Genomic DNA, 20,581 nt, shown 5'->3' with positions numbered 1-20,581 from the left:
AAGTATTTTAAAATTTTAATAATACTATCTTTTTTCTTATATGTTAGTCGGACAGTCGGTATGGTCATTACAGCAAGGCTATAGAGACTCTAGTGACAATGTCATGAGTTCATGGCCTTTAAAAAGAATTTGTGGGTACACATGACCTATATACCACACACCACAGGAAGCCAACACATTTCATCCTAATAGTTCCCGCTAAGGTCATTTGTGTTGTACGCAAGTAGCGGAGTTAATACAAGGCCCGCGGCCGCCATTTTTTGCGGGAGCCCCCGAATCAACCACCTTGGGCCCGACAAATGTGTGGGCAATCCGGTAATTTGTTTTTTTAACTAATAAATTAGTCAGACGTCAAACCTGACTGCGGTCGAGGCTCGGAGCGGAATGAGTGATATATTGGCTCTTGTCATAGAATTATTGTTTTTTGTTTTGGAAGTGATTTAATTTTTTTACTACATTAATGAGGTAAAAGTTTATGAATGATCCTTTGATTGTGAGCCTAGTCGTAATAACAATGTACTTAATGCATTAATGAATTAGTCACTAGGCAGGTGTAGGTATAATATACATATAATTATACTATTGCTAGTATGCGACCGTGGTCTCGTAGTAGCTTGGGAAGTTTTTACTTGTTCGAGTAGTGGCGAGTAAACGCGAATTTTTATAGCTGGCCATAGGAATTTGAGTAGATTTTCACTGCTCGATTCGTTAAGAAAAACCTACACTTGACCCTCTGATCACGCGAGCGCACATCAACAAAACGCCGGTAAAAGTCGACCGAGTCACCTAGACTCCACAATCAATGAATGAGTAAGTCACCTGACCCGATAAGGTGATTGAACTTGCATTATTGTGCACCCTTATCGTATTTGTTTCACATATAAAAGACAAGTGCAATGTTTGGTGGGCACAAGCAATCATGGCTCGTCTAGTGCTGTGTGTCCTGGCCTTAGCAGCCTCAGGGCTCGCCGATCCGGCCCACAAGGTGTTGCCTCAGAAACAGGGTGAGTTGAACAATATTCATTTACTTATAGCTAGATAGTTACTTCATGCAAAAAAATATTAGAAATGGTTTTAGAACAGCCGCTGATAAAGCTTTGGGTGCATTTGGTGAGTTGTTAGAAATCAAGGATACCAATTACAGAAAACTCTCTTACCTGTTAGTATTATTATGTCTCTACTTAAAAAAATTATCCCTGCTGTTACAAGTAGAAGTCAAATATGGTAAAATAATTTACCCTCTTTCAACTAAACTGAAGAGACACGAATATTATTATTGTGATTAATATAATTAGGTACAATTTGGCTCAGTCCTGCACATATAACGAAATTCTTATTAGATTTCCCGTAGTAAGTGTAGAGAAAGCTACGTACATACCTATTCGAATTCCCTGTGCTTAACTCATACTGTTGTAAAATTATGATAATTATGTATTTATAAGTACTTGTAATATACTTATCTGTATTGTTTAAATCCGCATTCCGATTACTTAAATTGTAAAATACATGGCTTTTATGGCGATTGGATTTAGTGGTCTGTAACCATGAATTAATTTCATTAACCAAAAATAGGTGACAAGTGATCCACCAAAATACAATCACATGCGTATTATTATATTAGAGTACCACTGCACTGATTATTTCAAAGATATCAGAAAATCTTAATAGTATAAAGAAAAGGGACTGGTATTACTACCAATTTAACGTGTGCGAAGCGGCGGATAAAAGCTGGTAAAAGTATAACCCAGAAATTCATAGACCGTATTGTAAGTTTAGGGAACGTTTACAAATGACTATGAAACGCACGAATTTATTAAGCTGTGTGAGGGTATTCGGGGGCTAATAATAAATAAATTTCCCGTCTTCAGCCGACAATGCGCTGCTGCAGAAGCAGCTGGACCTCAGCACGCTGTTCTACCACGTGCACGAGCCGCTGCACGTGCCCGAGCTGGTCGCCATCGCCGACTCCTGGGACGTCGAGAAGAACATCGACCACTACTCTGTAAGTACACTGTAGCGAGATGAATTCGTTATTCACTCTATGGACCTGTGCCCTGAGTGTGAGTTTTACAATACCGAACGAGCAGTGAAACCTCACGCAAATTTGGCGCAAAGCTAGTACAGCTACTTACCGCTAGGTGTTGTCTCTCAAACGCCATACAAATTCATGTTTCTGAGCTCGTTGTTCTACCACGTGCACGAGCCGCTGCACGTGCCTGAGCTCGTCGCCATCGCCGACTCCTGGGACGTCGAGAAGAACATCGACCATTACTCTGTAAGTAAAACTGTAGTTAGATGATTTAGTTGTACACTTGCTAGCAATTAAACGTTCCAGTGAAATATGGAACGGCAATGGTAGGTGGAGCTTTTTCATTGCTTGTCCCCATTTTGCAATGAAATTTCCCATTCACATTCAATGGCATATCGTGAATGGATACACACCCAATTTTCTAATTAGAAAGGCTCTAAAGTTTTACTGATCTAAATAGAATATTCACTTATAGTTCTATTTACGTAGGCGGGGAAAACTGATAAGCCATTATTAATATAATCCAGCTAAGTCTAGTTAGTAAGACTGAACAAGATTTATAAGTGGGAGTTTTCTCCAGCATGAATTTTTAAAATTCTATTAAAATACCAATTAAATTGTTCACATTATCATAATATTTTTTCAGAACATCACCGCCGTGAAAGTGTTCGGAGAGCTGTACGAGTATGGTCTCCTCTACCGCAACATGCCGTTCCACGTGCTGGACCGCTACCACGGCTTCGAGGCGCAGACCCTCTACAACGTGCTCTGGTCCGCCAAGGACTACGACACCTTCTACAAGACCGCCGTCTGGTTCCGCCAACACGTCAACGAATACCTCTTCGTCTACGTCTACAGCACCGCCATCCTCCACCGCCCCGACACGCAGGGCGTCGTCATCCCCCCCATCTACGAAATCTTCCCCGAATTCTTCACCAACAGTGAGGTCCTCACCACCGCCCAGCGCGTCAATGTCCACGGCCTCCGCATGGTCGAACACTACCCGACCACCTACGTCTGGGAGAACAACGTCGTCGTCAAGGAGAACATGACCATCTGGCCGTACTACTACAACGATGAGGTCAAGGTCAACTACTTCACCTGGGACCAGGGACTGAACGCCTTCTACTACAACTGGCATCTGGCTTACCCTAAATGGCTCGGCGGAGAGGTCACTCCTCTTGTCAAGGACCGCAGGGGAGAATGGTTCTGGTACATCCACAAGCAGCTGCTGACCCGCTACTACATGGAGAGACTGTCCAACGGTCTCGGAGAGATCCCTGAGCTTAGCTGGAGTGCACCCATCAAGACCGGAATCTGGTCTGGACTGCAATACTACAAGGGCATCTTCTTCCCAACCAGGCCCAACAACTTTGTACTGAACCAGGACTACTTCGTGAATGAAATCATCCGCATTCAAGACTTCGAGCGTCGCGTTCGTGAGGCTATCGACCTAGGATACGTCATCAACGTAAGCATACTTATAATATTTTGAAATTGAAACATAATAATTAATTGCATAGGTAATAACACTATAGCCGTATAATATGTCAAAATTTCCAGAACGTTGGTGAGCACATCAACATCCACACTCCGGAAGCCATTGACATTTTGGGTCGCGTCATTGAGTGCAACGTCGACTCTCCCAACTCCAAGTTCTACGGAGACTTCATCACCTTATGGAAGGGCCTTCTCGGAAACTCTCTAGAGCACACTGAATACAACCAACTGTACCATGGGTAAAGCCATTATACTAATAATTATTTACGCCAGAAATACCTTAAAGTGCTCATTTAAATGTATCTTTGTTAATACAGACACATTCCCGAGATCCTCCCCTCCGTGCTTGAGCACTACCAGACTGCCCTCCGCGACCCTGCCTTCTACCTGATCTGGAAGCGCGTTCTGAACATCTTCAAGATGTGGCAAGAGAGCCTGCCTATGTACAAACTGGAAGAGCTGGCTTACCCCACTGTCTCCATCAAGAACGTTGAGGTCGACAAACTGGTCACCTACTTCGAGAACACCTACATGAACATCACCAACCAACTTCACATGACTGAGCACGAGGGTAAGTTTATACAGTCTTATTTATTTATCAACAGCCCAGACGCTATTGAAATCATCACCTCAAATATTATATTGCCATTCTTTTCACGACCATTTGTCTAACTTTGTGTTAACCTTCCAGCTAAGCACTTCGAAGACGACGTCAGCGTGTTGGTGCAGCGTCCCCGTCTGAACCACAAGGTGTTCCAAGTGCGCGTGAAGGTCAACAGCGAGGCCGCCAAGACCGTGGTCGTCAGGTTCTTCCTGGCCCCCAAGTACGACAGCCTCGGCAACGAGATCCCTCTCAAGGAGAACTGGGAGAACTTCTTCCAGCTGGACCAGTTCACTTACGACCGTGAGTAGAGATTTATATCACAAAGCTTGACCAAATATCATAGTTGTCATAATTTAAAGGTTTTTAATTACTTCTCTAGATTTCATGTTGTTACCACTGTTAATATCATCTTCACCTGTACGTAAAATGACATGTATCTTTCCCAACAGTGGTTCAAGGCGAGAACGTCATCAAGCGTGACTCCACTCAGAACCTGTGGACCGTCGACGACTGGACCACCGCCCACGAATTCTACGCTAAGTCCGAGTCCGCACTCCACGGCAAAGGATCCGTTATTGTTGACCAGTCCCAGCGCTTCGACGGCTACCCTCAACGACTGCTGCTCCCTAAGGGTGAGTGTTGCTATTTTTTCACTTGACCAAAATGTTGCGTTAATGAACAAATTGTTAAGAGAATATTAGAAAAGCCCTCGCAATAGATGAATAGTAACTGTGGCATAGCGCGCACCAATGTCGTGGCCTAGTTCTGACATCGAATTCCAATCACAGATCTCAATGCTCTTCCAGGTAGACCATTACCTATTGCACATAGTCACATCAAATAGCTTACCTTTGAATTTTGTGTTTTTAATTATTTTTCTTGTTCAAAGGTCGCGTCGGCGGTATGCCCTTCGTGTTCGTGGTCTACATCTCCGAGTACCGCGCACCCAAGGTTCCCTTCGGCCAGGGCTTCGACCCCGCCATGTCCCTCGGCTTCGGATCCGGAGCTCGCTTCCTGACCGACGACCCTCTCGGCTTCCCGCTCAACAAGCCCGTCTACGACTGGCAGATCCAGCACTTGAAGAACTTCTGGGTGCAAGACGTCACCATCTACCACAAGCACACCCCAGAGATCTACTTGCCCCATCTGGAATAAGTTTGAGGCTTTAAAACTTAAGTGGCAACAATGATTCAATAGTATTCAGTGTAGTGTTTGATATTATGTAACTTATACTTGCCTGCACCCTGTATGATGTAGTGATGATTGTAGATAACCATAATATTTTAGTTCCTCTTTGATGCCCTTAAAGTTCAGATGATTATTGTATTTTATTTGTATTGTTTGTATGTATATGTGTAGTGTATTTAGTTGGTAGTTTATAGTACATATTATTTATCTTATACTTAGCTGTGTATATGACTATCAAGTATTTATAGAATCGAATATATTTTTCAACATAACAGTGCGTATTTCTCAGATACCTTTACTACCTTATATTTTTGTTATATATTTTTATTTTATTTCTCACACTCAGTTTTCTCAGCTTGCAGATCTCACCTCTATTAAACATTTTTACTTTACCTACTTATATAAATATTATATATTTAATGTTAGTTATATGTATTATAATAAATTATTAATTTTAAGAAATACTGAAAGATTTTTTTTTTCTTTTACATACTTAAGTAATAATTATACATAAATTACATAGGTATATTATTATGTTTATCTACCTTATAAGTACATAAAAAAATGTATAATAGCTTGATATGTACATTATAATATACATGTATGTACTGTACTTACATTATAATATCTGAGATTGATTTTGTAGTATCAAACAATCAGTTCCCAGCTCTTAAAGTTTTCATAGTTAGTTACCTATCCTCACTGTCATATTATAAATGCGAAAGTCCACTCTGTCTGTTACTCTTTCACGCCAAAACTAGTGAAGGAATTTGAATGAAATTTGGTATACAGATGGTTTAGACCTGAGAAAGAACATAGCGTCGCTACTCGCTGTTATTTCAAAATGGTCTGTCATCGCAAATAGATTTCAGGTTTTTAACTTTGATGGACTGAAAGTTCAAAACCTGAAATCTATTTTCGATAACATAGAATATTTAGCAATAACTGCGACGATGCGGGACGACCGAATGGCGTAGTGGTTAGTGACCCTGACTACTGAGCCGATGGTCCCGGGTTCGATTCCCGGCTGGGGCAGATATTTGTTTAAACACAGATATTTGTTCTCGGGTCTTGGATGTGCCCGTAAAATGGCAATAGGCCCGCCCCCTATTACATTGGGACTAACATAACACTCTGGCGAAAAGTGGGTGCAGCAATGCACCTCTGCCTACCCCGCAAGGGAGTACATTAGTATACTGTCGCGGATTCATTAAAATATTTATATGAGTAAACGCGAATATCTGAACTGTTAATAATTAATAACCGTGATTAGTACAAACATACTAATCACGGTGACGAACTGAATATGGGATATATCATAAACAAATTAGTTACTTAGTATCACGCACACGTGATGACCGATCAGTCTAATAACCTGATCGTCTGAATGTCAAGGATAATCCTGATGTTCTTAGGGGTTTCACCCCAGTGGCCTCCAACCTCCCCTATAGCCACCCCGTGCCTCGCTAGCAGGGTTGTTCCCTGGGACTGATCACATAGGATTGTTTCCCTAGCTTCTTACACTGATCACATGGGATTGATTCCCTAGCTTCTTACACTGATCACATGGGATTGATTCCCTAGCTTCTTACACTGATCACATGGGATTGTTTCCCCTGGCGCACTGAATATCTAATCTATCTATTATCACACGGTACGGGTACGGTATGTACCTCGTACCTCCTTTAAACCTTACATTATTAGCTCCTTAGTTTCCTTACTCATTATAAACACAATTGGTACATCAAGAAATCAAGTGTAGGTATAACTTATCAATCATAAACGAGATATAAAAGGTAAGTAGAAAGGTCACTTAGCTGCGCACTTGCAGTAACTGGCTGTTGTCTGAACCGGGCCATCACGCCCGCCTCGACTCCCCGAGCCTGGGCGCCTCGGCTCCGCTCCGCGGGGTCCTCTCGCACCCAAGACACTGATAACTCCCTCACTCTCCGTCTGCTCACCGCGGCTGCTCACAAAAAGTGAAAAGCGCTCCCGCGCTGCTCGTTTACGTGGATAAATTAGTCTACCCTCAACTCGCCGATATTAATATTAAGTGTAGACGATACACTCAGAATAATTATCTTGATTATTCTGTGAGTCGAAATCGGTACAACTCCCGATAATTCGGGACACTCCCGCCGAGAGAAAAGTTTCTATGAGTGAGACGCTTTTACCTATTCTAATATAGGTCATAAGTATATGTATAGATCAGCCACCGACAAATTAGACCCTTCTCAAAATTTTCGTGTTTTGATTTTACGTCTATATTAATGCCTGTTTCATTAATAAGCAATAAAGCATACATCGGTAGCAATCTCTAGTTTTGGCTCCTTTGCTACAAGTTCCTCAATTGCACTTCTCCCTTTCGTACGATAACAACATTCCAGTAATTCAAGCAATTTTCTATTGCAAGTTCTATTTGATACTTCTACTATGTGGCTTCTATTCCAAATAATAGTTCATCCTATTTTTCTATTATCTTTTATTCTTACTACACCTCTTCTTTTCTTACTACACCTCTTCTTGCATTTACATTTATTACTGATATCTGTCACATAACACACACGACTGTACTGCAATTTTCTGCTTTTAGCTATTTTTCCTGTTGACTTCAGCATGTAGACACTTGAACACTCTAAATCTTAATACTCAATCAACGATAATCTTAAATCAAATAAGAATTAGCAAACAAACTATTGTGACAGTTTACTCGGGAGCTGTGGCTAGCCTAGCCGAAACCAAGGGGATATGCACAAAGGTTCTACTCGAGAGAGCCACGCACAGAAACATCGCCCCCTCTCTGCACAGAATAGAATAGAATACATCTATTTCAACACACAATAATGTATTCGGTGTCGACACGTCCCCCATATAGCTAAATTAACGCTTCAGACTAAACAATATAATCATGTCATATTCTTATCATTTATCTTTATTAATATTGTATTTATTGTTTGCTATTCTAAGGATATAAATATTAGTAGGTATCCCAAATGAATGTTCAATGTACAACAACTATATTAATCTCTTCATCTATAACCATACTGTAACTCAATTTTATTATTCTATATGTATTTATGTTTTGGTATAAGTGGAGTGTTAGCTACTACAAGCTATTATCTTGAACTACGTTCGAAGACCCTCCCCGGCACAGAAAATCTTTTAATTTGAACATCTAAGCCTTAGCTTTTATTATAACAAGCATTAGAGTAAATTTCTGTGTATTGTAATATTTTACATTCTGTAACCTCCATCATTATTGTTATGCTTTCATATTGCCTTTGTCAGTTAAAATGTTGAACCAACACCATGGTTCAAGGGCAAATATAGGAAGTTAACAGCAGTTCAAAGTTAACAATTGTGATTTGGTATTCGACTTATTACGTCGTTGCCCTATGGCAAGTTTGTTATCCATACGAGTATTCGTATAAAACAGTGCTAGTTATTATAGATTGGTAATGACAATAAATGCTAGCAAAACAACAAATTCCATTTTGTTACTGAAGGCATAGTGAAAGCAGGTATACTTATGTACGTCTGTCTGCCATAAAACATTAGCTTCGTAGTCATCAGACTCATTTTATTGTATGCCTGAACTTAAGGAGTGCTATCCTGTCTTTTCATCCCTTCATATTAGGATACCATTAAAGAATCTGTCTCTTTATCATTAACAGATTATGATATAAGTTTGGAAACATTCATTGCAACAAGTATTTGTAATATTTGGACCAAGTTGCTGGGAATATTATGTGATAGTAAACCCACATAAAAGTCAAGAGAAGTCCTGATCCTGATCTTGAATAAGATACTTTAGTATACCTAAACTGAGGCTAACTCTCTCTTGGTCTGACACTGGACTTGGTTATTATACAGAGTTTGATGACACGGTTAGTGATACACCGATACTGATGCTGATACTGGTACTGGTACTGATACTGATATGCAATTCTATATTCTGTCTATAGTTCTGTTCAACGTTCTATGAAAGTTCAGATGTTTGGGTAGGTTCATTACTTATAAATTAGCTCAACCTTTCCAATTACAACGGGCACTGACTTTGCCACTGGCTCTGACTGTGACTCTGACTGTGACTCTGACTGTGACTCTGACTGTGACTCTGACTGTGACTCTGACTCTGAATCTCACTCTGACTCTGACTCTGACTCAATGAACAAGTATAGTAGTACCCATTCACTATAAAATGCACACAGGTCATCATTTGCATATCTGTTTATCTGCATTAGGGCATGCAGCACCGCAATACCGGGATCCCGTAATGCTGGGATCTCGGACAAACTTTACGCTTTGAAGTAACACCGGAATAGGACTCTTTTAGGCTATAAATAAAGCGATTAAGATATAGTTAGCCTTGTGTTCCTATATACCATGAAAGCCCTCTTGTTTCCAACCGTTTTATGCAGTTTTCGAACGTTGGAAATCTACTGTTGTCCATGCGTAAACGAAAATCAATGTTAAAAAATATATATTAACTATAAAATATAAACTCTAATACTCAATTGTTGTAAGAAAAACTAAATTATTGCTTTTCTTGTTTAATTTGGTCCTATACGACCTTTAAACACAATATATGCCATTTATTACAATGAAGTCTAATACCGGCACTAATACCGGAATCCCGGTATTGAGTTGTAAACCGGAACTCAATACCGGCATTGAAAATTTATCCGGTATTGTATATGCCCCAATCTGCTTACCTTGCACTAAGGTGTTCTTATCTTATCTTATAATTACATAATATTTCAGTTACATCCCCATTGGGCCTCAAATATTCATTTCATGTATTGACACTAAAACACAACAAACAGCAACAAATGACTATGTACCTCATGTACCTACATGTTGCACTTATTCTATCTATCCTTCTTCAAGCCTAATACATAGTACGTAAGCACCAGTTTGCATATCCGTTCTCTAGTTAGGTAGGTACTCAATATTTAACATGGACATTGTTAATCTTTAATTTTAATTGAGACTTAGGTACCCTTTTGCTTCAACACTCAACACTCACACTACTTAAACTTCTGACTTATACAACGTTCTTCTGATATAACATCTGTATGTTAAGGAAACATAAAGAGGATTACCGTACATCTGTATATTGAATTCTTCTTCCATTGGTGACGTACGTGCGTACCTATGTATATCTACATATAATTCTGTTCTTACGTAGGTACTTTACTTTATGAGTACCAATACCACATGCTAGTTAAGGTCAAGTGCATTATATGTATACAATTATACATTGTATACCACACATAATAGGATTCTAAAAATGATACAAAATCTAAAAATATTGCAGATCTCAATAAAAGGGATGTGTTTATATACTACTACTTGGTTATCCATACTATTTACCTATGGCAAACTTGTTTTTATAACTATTTTGGATTCAAAATAACGTGAATCTGAATTTAATCTTTGTTGACTGATTTAAGTCTGTGGTAGTCTATGTCTTATATCTAACGTTCCTCTATATCAGTACTGTTATAATCATGGATTTAAGATCACGTTTCGTGAAGTAAAACTCTAAATTAATAATCGATCTACTGTACCAACATGATATGTATCACTAAGATTTTGATAGTTACTTTGTAGGTATTCCACATTGTCAATGAGTAGTCCAGATTTACTTCTTAACTAGATCTGAATTCTTATTTCTTTATAGCATTGCTTTTGCTGCAACTGGGCTATTTTACGTGCTATTACTAGAATGTTGTAACATTAATCATAGCAGAACTTTCATAAAAATGACCAATTTTTCGACAGATTTGAATATTAGCTAACTAACTCATTTTATTTTAAAAATATGGTGAATACCACATACCACAATGCAACGTTCTGAATGACTGACTTAACTTGGTCTCTCTGTATAGGCAACTTACTGTTACTGATAGGTCATAACATGCAACCATGCAAGTGTTGTCGCGCTACTTTATTACTTGTGTTATAATTCTCACAGCTATAACGACACTAATCAACTTCATCTCACATACAACTGTTTCAACTTTGATGAAACTGAAACTACTTATTTTCCTCTCGGACTCATTGACTAACACTTCTGAGATCACTCTTGATCCTTTAAATTATATGATTACTATAAACATTATATAAGGTGTATCTTGTTGACGTTGGCACGTGATTGTGTGTCCCAACTTGGTACTTATATGCAAAGAAAAAAATAGTCTTAGTTAACCCAGTATACAAATATCTAATTTCAACTGAGTATATCAATTTTAAAGTTTGTTTTCCTTTACCTTCAGAAACTTTATGTTGAAGGTACAGTACTTAAGCAACTATACAGACTTATGTTACGTCTGGTCTGCTTGATAAGAAAATCGCAAGAATTTATCTGAAATTTAACATTGCTAAGATATATTATGTAAGTATGTATAAGTAAGTATACTCAGTAAGAGACAAGAGTACGAGTTTCAATACAATGACAATTCAAACATTCTTAACAGTATTGGGTACAATGTGAATCATATTCATTTTTAAGAGGAGATTCATTCTCCGATATTGGCCACCCTGCTTGGGTATTAATAACCAAAAACGTTCTTTGATTTATAAACTAAGTACTTTAAATTCTGATCCTTTTCTGAGTCGCTCATTGGTTAAGGCCATTCACTTGTAACAAAAGTTTAACGCTTACTGCAATCTAATAATTTTCAAGTTCACATTGAACTAAAGTAAGACATTCATTTAACTTCTAAATAACTTGAAGCTTTATATTATAAAGTATAACTTTTATGTGTGTGTGTAAAAAATAAAGAATATTCTATCTATCTATCTATAACTTCAGAGAACAGTATATACATGGGTATAATCTTCGTTAGCTGACAACTTCACTATTCATATTCGGTACTATTTTTTTAATTGAATTACTTGACTCCATGTCAAGAGATTAATCTTGACCGTCCAAGAAGTTCAGTGGAACTCCGGTATGTGCTCGTGCAGCGCGGACTGCGCCGTGGCGGCCGACCTCAGACTACTGATATACTTAGTACAAGTTCTACCAACTTTCACGATATCTAATTCTAATATCCTCGAATTATCAATCCGACGAGAACTATAAAATGTTTGGTAATAGGTAAACTGTTCCTTTCGAACATCTGGTATAGGTATATTCTGTAGCTCATAAATTTTTTCAACTGGTTATTCTAAATTTCAAGGGTTAGGTACCCACAAGCAAGAGCATCACCTGAGTCTGTACTACTTATCACCAAATCAAAGTAATATTTTCTGGGAAATCCTTCATTAAACTGAACCATATTCAATAGGCAATAAAAAACAAATTTCTTTGCAAATTATTTAGACTGCAACAATGTAACATAACAAAGAAACGGGCGGTGGCGCCAGCGCGGGCGCCTGTTGTCTACTCGCCTCGTACAGTTAGCTTACTGTGACTTGCTCCTTTACAAGTTTCATTTCACTATAAAATTGTAGAATTTGTGCTTCATTTATCAAGAATAGCATTAACTATGTAACATCTATGCAGTCCAATAACTTGTAAGCAACCACTTGATTGTCCCGATGGCGTCTAATTCAATCACTTAATATCTTAATCTGAACAATAATAAGTGCCAAGAGTAAATTACTCACACACGCTATGATAAATTACTCAAAAATTCACTAAATATTACTCAGGGAAAAATATATGCTAAGTGAACAGATTGAAGTCTACAATACTCATTATCTAAAAGACACATTTCGGTGAAAGGACTGTACTATCACATTATTTCAGTATCATAACTAATAAATTCAAATCTGACTTCGCTCATTTGCAAAGTTAGATTTGATCAATTCCTAACTGCAAACTGGCATACTGCAAATTCCAATCATAATCCTCTCAGATATCGTATGCCATCCACTACTGGAAGTATCTTGTCAATATAATGTCACGCTACTCTAAAAGCGACTCTAATGCATGTATCATTTAAAATATCATAGGTTTACTTGAATTTATACTTGTAATTTCATCAAATACTCAATAAGCGATGCTCAAATAAGTCAAATACTACTGACTTACTTACTAATACACCTACACCAAACTAATTTACTTGTAGGTATCTTAATCTTTATGTGTATATTTTCAATAAAACCTTTCACGAGTCTCAAGAATAGTCCCCAATTTCTCTCAAACAACTAAAGTATTCACTGGTGAACGTTTATCATGATATTTCAAAATAACTTTTCTTGTATTTTGCAAAACCCTTTTGCAGGGAAAAATAAATTACACGTAAGTCAAACAAAGCTGTAACACTGCACTCAGATCCCAGCATCTCCACCATGTCGCGGATTCATTAAAATATTTATATGAGTAAACGCGAATATCTGAACTGTTAATAATTAATAACCGTGATTAGTACAAACATACTAATCACGGTGACGAACTGAATATGGGATATATCATAAACAAATTAGTTACTTAGTATCACGCACACGTGATGACCGATCAGTCTAATAACCTGATCGTCTGAATGTCAAGGATAATCCTGATGTTCTTAGGGGTTTCACCCCAGTGGCCTCCAACCTCCCCTATAGCCACCCCGTGCCTCGCTAGCAGGGTTGTTCCCTGGGACTGATCACATGGGATTGTTTCCCTAGCTTCTTACACTGATCACATGGGATTGATTCCCTAGCTTCTTACACTGATCACATGGGATTGATTCCCTAGCTTCTTACACTGATCACATGGGATTGTTTCCCCTGGCGCACTGAATATCTAATCTATCTATTATCACACGGTACGGGTACGGTATGTACCTCGTACCTCCTTTAAACCTTACATTATTAGCTCCTTAGTTTCCTTACTCATTATAAACACAATTGGTACATCAAGAAATCAAGTGTAGGTATAACTTATCAATCATAAACGAGATATAAAAGGTAAGTAGAAAGGTCACTTAGCTGCGCACTTGCAGTAACTGGCTGTTGTCTGAACCGGGCCATCACGCCCGCCTCGGCTCCCCGAGCCTGGGCGCCTCGGCTCCGCTCCGCGGGGTCCTCTCGCACCCACGACACTGATAACTCCCTCACTCTCCGTCTGCTCACCGCGGCTGCTCACAAAAAGCGAAAAGCGCTGCTCGTTTACGTGGATAAATTAGTCTACCCTCAACTCGCCGATATTAATATTAAGTGTAGACGATACACTCAGAATAATTATCTTGATTATTCTGTGAGTCGAAATCGGTACAACTCCGGTTTTTTGGCGGGCTTTTGAAAAGAGTAGGCGCGATTTTACAAAAGTTTTTCGAAAATTATTAAAACTTAGTTAAACACTGTAAATTAATACTGTAATATATTGTAATTAACTTGTATATACTTGGTGTATAAAATGGAGGAGCCTCCGGGGGCTGGGTCCCCTGGGGGTGGAGATCGAGCTTCCCCGCCCAATCTGAAGAGGGGCCGGGACAATGATGAGGAAGAGTCTCTGCAATCCACAAGGGACTATTCCGACATGTACATACCCTATACAAAACCTAACTACAAGAGAGTGTTTCCAGACGTGAGTACCGGCAGCGGCAGCGGTGAGTACCTCGTATTTGTAGAAAGCACGAAGGCGGGCGAGCGGCTCGGGAACAAGAATCCCCCGATGTTGGCCACATTATTTCGGAATGAAATTAAAGGAGTCACAAACATAAAGCGAATCAACGCAAGCAAAATAGGAGTGACCTTCTCTCAGACAAACACTGCTAACAATTTTCTGAAAAACGAGAGTTTCCTTCAAAAATATGAAATGAAGGCGTTCATTCCAGCCAGGTCTGTGGAGAAAATCGGCGTTTTAAGATTTGTACCCACAAACATAAGCAATGAGGAACTTTTTAGGAAATTACAGTCGTCATTAGAAATAGTGGCAGTACGGCGCTTTACGCGCAAGGTAAATGGTGAAGTTAAGCCATTTAATTCTGTGAGTGTGACATTTTTGGCAAATTCGTTGCCCGAAGCTGTCTACCTGGACATCTTCAGGTTCCAGGTACATGAGTATGTAGCACCGTTGTTGCAGTGCTTCAAGTGCTTCAAATTCAATCACGGAGCTAAAATATGTAAGTCGGCTCAACGGTGCTCCATATGTGCCGGGGACCATCATTATTTAGAATGTAAGAATGAAGCTGTCAAATGTATCAACTGTAGCGGAGAGCACCTGGCCATTTCAAGGGACTGCCCCATAAAACAAACTAAAATTCATGAATTAAAAAATAAAACATACGCTTCGGCGATGAAAAATAACAACATTTTTCAAAATTATGGGAAGGACTTTCCAGCACCACGTGCCAGAAATCCTAAGTATGCCTCTTCCATGAAAGCACCAGCAGCTGCAACACCAGCAGCTAAAACAATACTTAAAACTAATGAAAATATAACGGAAAAGTCTAAGGTACACGAAAGGGAGACTATTCAGAATAAAACAAAAACAATTTTAAGTAACGAAAATTTAATAAATGAAATTTTATCCAATGAAATTGTACTGAAGGGATTGATTGCCGCGTTGGTGGCCATTGGCAATGGTGGTAGGACGATAACAACAACAGTAATAAAAGAAATTTTAACAAAAACACTAAAAAATGAATAAAGATTTTATTAGAATATCACAATATAATATAGAGGGCGCTATGAACAAAAAACCATTGTTTATAAAATATTTATATGACAACGACATTGATATTTGTCTATTAAATGAGACCTGGCTTAGAGATAAAAATACTTTTAATATACCCAGCTACAACTTCGTCTACCAAAACGGTAAGGACGGACGATGTGGTGTAGGTATATTAGTAAAAAACCATTTAAAATATACAGTTTCTCCCACACCCTTTTATGAATTCTTGCAAACCACGGCTATAATCTTATCAACTAATGCTGGTAATCTGACATTATTATGCGCATACAGTCCACCTACTAATAACAACCAACGTAGGTTTCAAGGAAGAAGATTAAAGCAAATTTTAAATGATTTACCTAAACCTATTATGCTATCAGGCTCTTAATGCACATCATGTTGCCTTTGGTTGCCTTTCCACTAACTCCAGAGGTAGTGAGATATACAATATTATAGATGAATACGACTTATGTATTCTAAATACTGGAACTCCAACCACAGTAGGTAGCCCTAATAAAAATCCCTCAGCAATAGATATATCCTGCATAAGTCCATCCTTAGCTTCACTCTGCCACTGGAGAGTTCATGATGACTCCATGGGCAGCTATCACTTTCCCACTATTATTGATATACAGACTTCAGTACATAAATATGAAATAGGTAGTCCCATTGATCGTTTTGTGTACAGCAAAGCTGACTGGCTGAAGTTCTTATCTGAAACAGAACATAAATTGGGAGACTTAGTAATAAATCATTCTTGTCCTCTTGAAAGTTACAATGAATTTTGCAATAAATTAAACGAAATCAAAGAAATTTGTATACCTAAATTTAAGAAAACTACACAATTTATATTAAAAAAGCCTGTTCCCTGGTGGGATACTGAATGTAGTGAGGCCGTCCAAAAAAGTAAAGAGGCCTTAAATTTGTACAGATCAAACTCTTCAATAGATTCTTACATTCAATATAAAAAACTAGACGCATTAAAAAAGAAATTACTAGCAGAAAAAAAGAAAAATGGATGGAGTAAGTTATGTGAGTCATTCAATAGATATACACCAGTCAGTACAATTTGGAATTATATAAGAAGATTTAAACGTGTAGCCTTACCCAAAACACCCAAAAATGATGAGTGGATCCCCTCTTTTCTGGATAAATATGCACCTCAATCTCCTCCTGAGAAACAAATAGATGAAGCTTCATTAAATAAATACTTTTATAGAAATAATTATGATAGTAATGATTTTCTCTCTCAGCCATTCTCCTTCAATGAGTTCTTAGCAGCAATAAAAACACGGAAAGATACTTCTCCTGGCCTAGATGATATTCCATACAAACTTATTCGCCACATGCACATAACTGCACAGAAAACTTTATTAAACATTTTTAATTTGCTTTGGATATCTAATTCTATCCCTGACACATGGAAAACACAATGTGTAATACCAATTTTAAAGCAAGATAAACCAGAAAACGATTTTAATTCCTACAGACCAATCGCACTTTCTTCATGCGTAGGTAAACTATTTGAATTTATGCTTAAAACAAGATTAGATCATTTTGTAGAAACAAATAAAATATTACCTGAACAACAATTTGGATTTCGAAAGGGGCGTAGTGCTGCAGAAAGTTTCACTTCTCTTGTAGAAGACATTAAGAATTCCTTTCATGGTCACTCAGCAACTGTTTGTGCATTTCTTGATGTCCAAGGTGCCTTCGATAATGTTAATCCATCTGTACTAATACAAATCCTGTCCGAAATAGGCATTCCAGGTCATATCTGTAAATGGATATTTAATTTTTTATATAACAGGACAATGTATGTCAAATTTAATAATAATATACATGGACCAGGACATGTGTACAAAGGGACAATGCAAGGGGCCACAATTTCCCCTCTCTTGTATAACATATATACCTCACAAATCAATAAATACTTAACCCTAACAAATGTAAAATTTTTGCAGTTTGCCGATGATTTGTTAATATACACTGTAAATAGAAATGTAAATATAGCTGTAAATAACTTAAATGATGCCCTTGAACAGGTCCATTCTTTCTATTTTGGAAAACTCAAGTTGAACATAAGTCCTAATAAAAGTGGAGTCATGCTATTTAGTAAAAAACATACCATATGTAACTCTAGAGTTATTTATAATAATTGTCCATTACCATGGTTAGAAGATAAGAAATTTTTAGGGATATGGTTGGATCAAAGACTAACATTTCAACCTCATATTAATTATATAATTAAAAATGCTTGTAAAGGACTCAATATATTGAAATCTCTTGCTGGAGTTCATTGGGGATCTGACCCAAAGATATTATCAATGTTATACAAAAGCATAGTTCGTAGTCACTTTGACTACAGCTCATTAGCTTATATGAATGCAAATATTACTACCTTAAAGAAATTGGATATCATACAAAATAAAGCATTAAGAATAATTTCTGGTGCTATGTGCTCTACCCCCATTAATGCTATGCAATGTGAAACCTGCATTCCCCCTCTGCATTTCAGAAGATTTCAAATAGCTGAACGCTTTTGCCTTAAGATAATAGCATCAGATAATAGTTGTGTCTTAAATAGAATTCTTCCAACTCAACATAATATTTCATTTAATAGCTTGGGCCCATATTTAAATAGATCTCAATTATTATTGGGTAATATCCCAGAATTACTTCGTACCATAATTCACTTAAAGTCTATTACTGTAAATATGTACAAAGACTCTTTATGGCCATTTTACAGACATGGCTTTAATATTCATTTTAATAGTATTATTGTAAATAAACAAAATTTTAATAGTCAGGCTGAGCTACTGCAATTTTTAGATACTAATAACTTGTATTCTCTGTATACCGATGGGTCTAAGTCAGCAGATAGAGTAACGTCAGCATTTTATGATCCTCAAAATAAATCTACCAAATGTTTTAAGTTGGACAGTAAATGTAGCATTTTTACAGCTGAAAGCTATGCCATTTATCAAGCTCTTTTGTATGTTAAAAATATTGTATTTAAAAACTTTATTATTTTCTCAGATTCCTTAAGTGTTTTAACTGCATTAAAAAATAATTGTTCTAAATATTCTGTAAATTATTTAGTAATTAATATTAAGAATGTAATTAACGATTTGTACAACACTGGTAAAACTATTGAGTTTGTATGGGTACCATCTCATAGAGGATTCACTGGAAATGAGATAGTTGACCAAGCAACCAGAAATGAACACAATGAAGATCACTCCACAGACCTAAAGATTCCTTTTACTGACTACCACTCTCAACTGAAGCACAAAATGAAATTACTGTGGCATGATTATTGGAAAGAGACGAGCAAAGAAAAGGGAAGATGGTATGCTGATATCCAAGGAAGCCCGCCCGCCCAACCTTGGTACCACCGCAATAAAACAGCTGATTGTCGGAAATTCATTACCACCATAAATAGAATGAGATTTGGCCATTGCCAGACCCGGACTCACCTGAAGAGATTAAACTTAGTTCAAGATTCGAAATGCACTTTTTGTGAAGAAGATAACGCTGATTTAAATCACATCGTATTTAACTGTCAAAGTTTTGGTGTTCACAGACTGATACTCGTGACTGAACTACAAAGTGTTTGTGATGATGATGAAGTACCTACACGCCTCCAAGATCTTTTGGCTGACCAGAAGTTTTATGCACCGCTATATAAATACATCATAAATACAATAAACAAACTGTGAAGTGAAGTGAACTAACAAGTGTTGGCTCAAAAGGACACGTATCCAGGGCCGTTAAACCTAATATAAAAAAAAAAAAGGTACAACTCCCGATAATTCGGGACATATACAAGGCGTGAGTGCGTGTTTTTTTTTTTAACTGCGACGATAGGTTTTTTCCACGAGAAAACTTTTTAAGGCGAAGCGAAGCCCGCGGGAACACGGATTCGGTAGTAATCTATAATTATTTATAACAGAAAACAGTACATTCTAACATGAAAAACATTTTCTCGTAACATTTTTTAAAATAGTAAAATATTATTCAGCTCGACAAACACGTGGAAGGGATTTACTTTGATGATGTGGACTCTCTACGAGAGCAATTTAATCTAAACATTTTTAGTAAATTGAAATAGTGTGGGCATTGGGCAGAGGACTTAGTGTAGGTTTATCATTTCCAACCGAACCGTCCAACCTAAGTGATTAGAGGGCCAAGTGTAGGTTTTTTTAACCGATCGAGGAGTGAAAATTCACTCAAATTTTTATGGCGCGGAACTAGTGCAGTGTGTAAATTTCTACATAAGTGGTATCGTCTCCCGCTCCATACAAATTCAAATTTACTAGCTGCTTCTCGAAAAGTTAAAACTGGCACTCCCCATACTGGTATCCGATAGGCTATTGAATCAATAGGAGGTAGTAACTTACCTATCTGATAGCTAATAGTAAAAACAGTTGAGAGATACATTGTTTCATATGATACGAGTGCCTTTTGCTTTTCTGCAGGCTTCGCTAATAGTTGAAATCACCAGATGCAACTAGATAGGTTATATTAGTGCAATTGTATAGGTACTTATCAGGTACATTCTTATAATATTAACATAACCTAAATACTTACTTATAAATATATTAATTAAATATCATATTTTTAATAAGCAGGTACTTAC

General features: G+C 37.7%; 1 protein-coding gene and 1 long non-coding RNA gene across 8 annotated transcripts; one reads left to right on the top strand and one right to left on the bottom strand.

Annotated features, from left to right (window-relative positions):
• The first annotated feature begins 856 nt into the window (after window positions 1-856).
• Window positions 857-5,593, top strand: LOC105388111 (acidic juvenile hormone-suppressible protein 1). 2 transcript variants are annotated; one of them, XM_011558962.3, is made up of 8 exons: window positions 857-1,004; window positions 1,869-2,002; window positions 2,676-3,500; window positions 3,593-3,768; window positions 3,847-4,100; window positions 4,221-4,433; window positions 4,583-4,765; window positions 5,023-5,593. In XM_011558962.3, exons 1-8 carry the CDS (start codon window positions 920-922, stop codon window positions 5,286-5,288), a joined length of 2,136 nt encoding a protein of 711 aa, XP_011557264.3. In that variant the 5' UTR covers window positions 857-919; the 3' UTR covers window positions 5,289-5,593. The 2 variants fall into 2 exon arrangements, with proteins under 2 accessions (XP_011557264.3, XP_048480739.1); XM_048624782.1 differs by lacking the exons at window positions 857-1,004; window positions 1,869-2,002 and adding an exon at window positions 2,179-2,275.
• A 10,732-nt stretch (window positions 5,594-16,325) lies between these two features.
• On the bottom strand, window positions 16,326-19,722 carry LOC125489314. Of its 6 annotated transcripts, XR_007266886.1 has the most exons (5): window positions 19,191-19,366; window positions 17,879-17,928; window positions 17,521-17,716; window positions 17,047-17,112; window positions 16,326-16,653 (listed from the first exon to the last, which is right to left on the bottom strand). It is a non-coding gene; the product is annotated as an uncharacterized LOC125489314 (long non-coding RNA). The 6 variants fall into 6 exon arrangements; XR_007266881.1 differs by lacking the exons at window positions 17,879-17,928; window positions 19,191-19,366 and adding an exon at window positions 19,419-19,722; XR_007266884.1 differs by lacking the exons at window positions 17,879-17,928; window positions 19,191-19,366 and adding an exon at window positions 19,373-19,391.
• Between the last annotated feature and the right edge of the window lie 859 nt (window positions 19,723-20,581).

The sequence above is a fragment of the Plutella xylostella genome, chromosome 3 (genome assembly GCF_932276165.1).
Source record: "Plutella xylostella chromosome 3, ilPluXylo3.1, whole genome shotgun sequence".
In the NCBI taxonomy this organism is placed as follows: Eukaryota; Metazoa; Arthropoda; class Insecta; order Lepidoptera; family Plutellidae; genus Plutella; species Plutella xylostella.
This window is presented reverse-complemented; position numbering and strand designations above follow the sequence as displayed.

Coding starts and splice junctions, on each gene's coding strand:
- LOC105388111 (XM_011558962.3), top strand. CDS start 920: ATGGCTCGTCTAGTGCTGTGTGTCCTGGCCTTAGCAGCCTCAGGGCTC. Junction 4,101..4,220: donor TCACATGACTGAGCACGAGG/GTAAGTTTATAC, acceptor TTAACCTTCCAG/CTAAGCACTTCGAAGACGAC. Junction 4,434..4,582: donor GGACCAGTTCACTTACGACC/GTGAGTAGAGAT, acceptor CTTTCCCAACAG/TGGTTCAAGGCGAGAACGTC.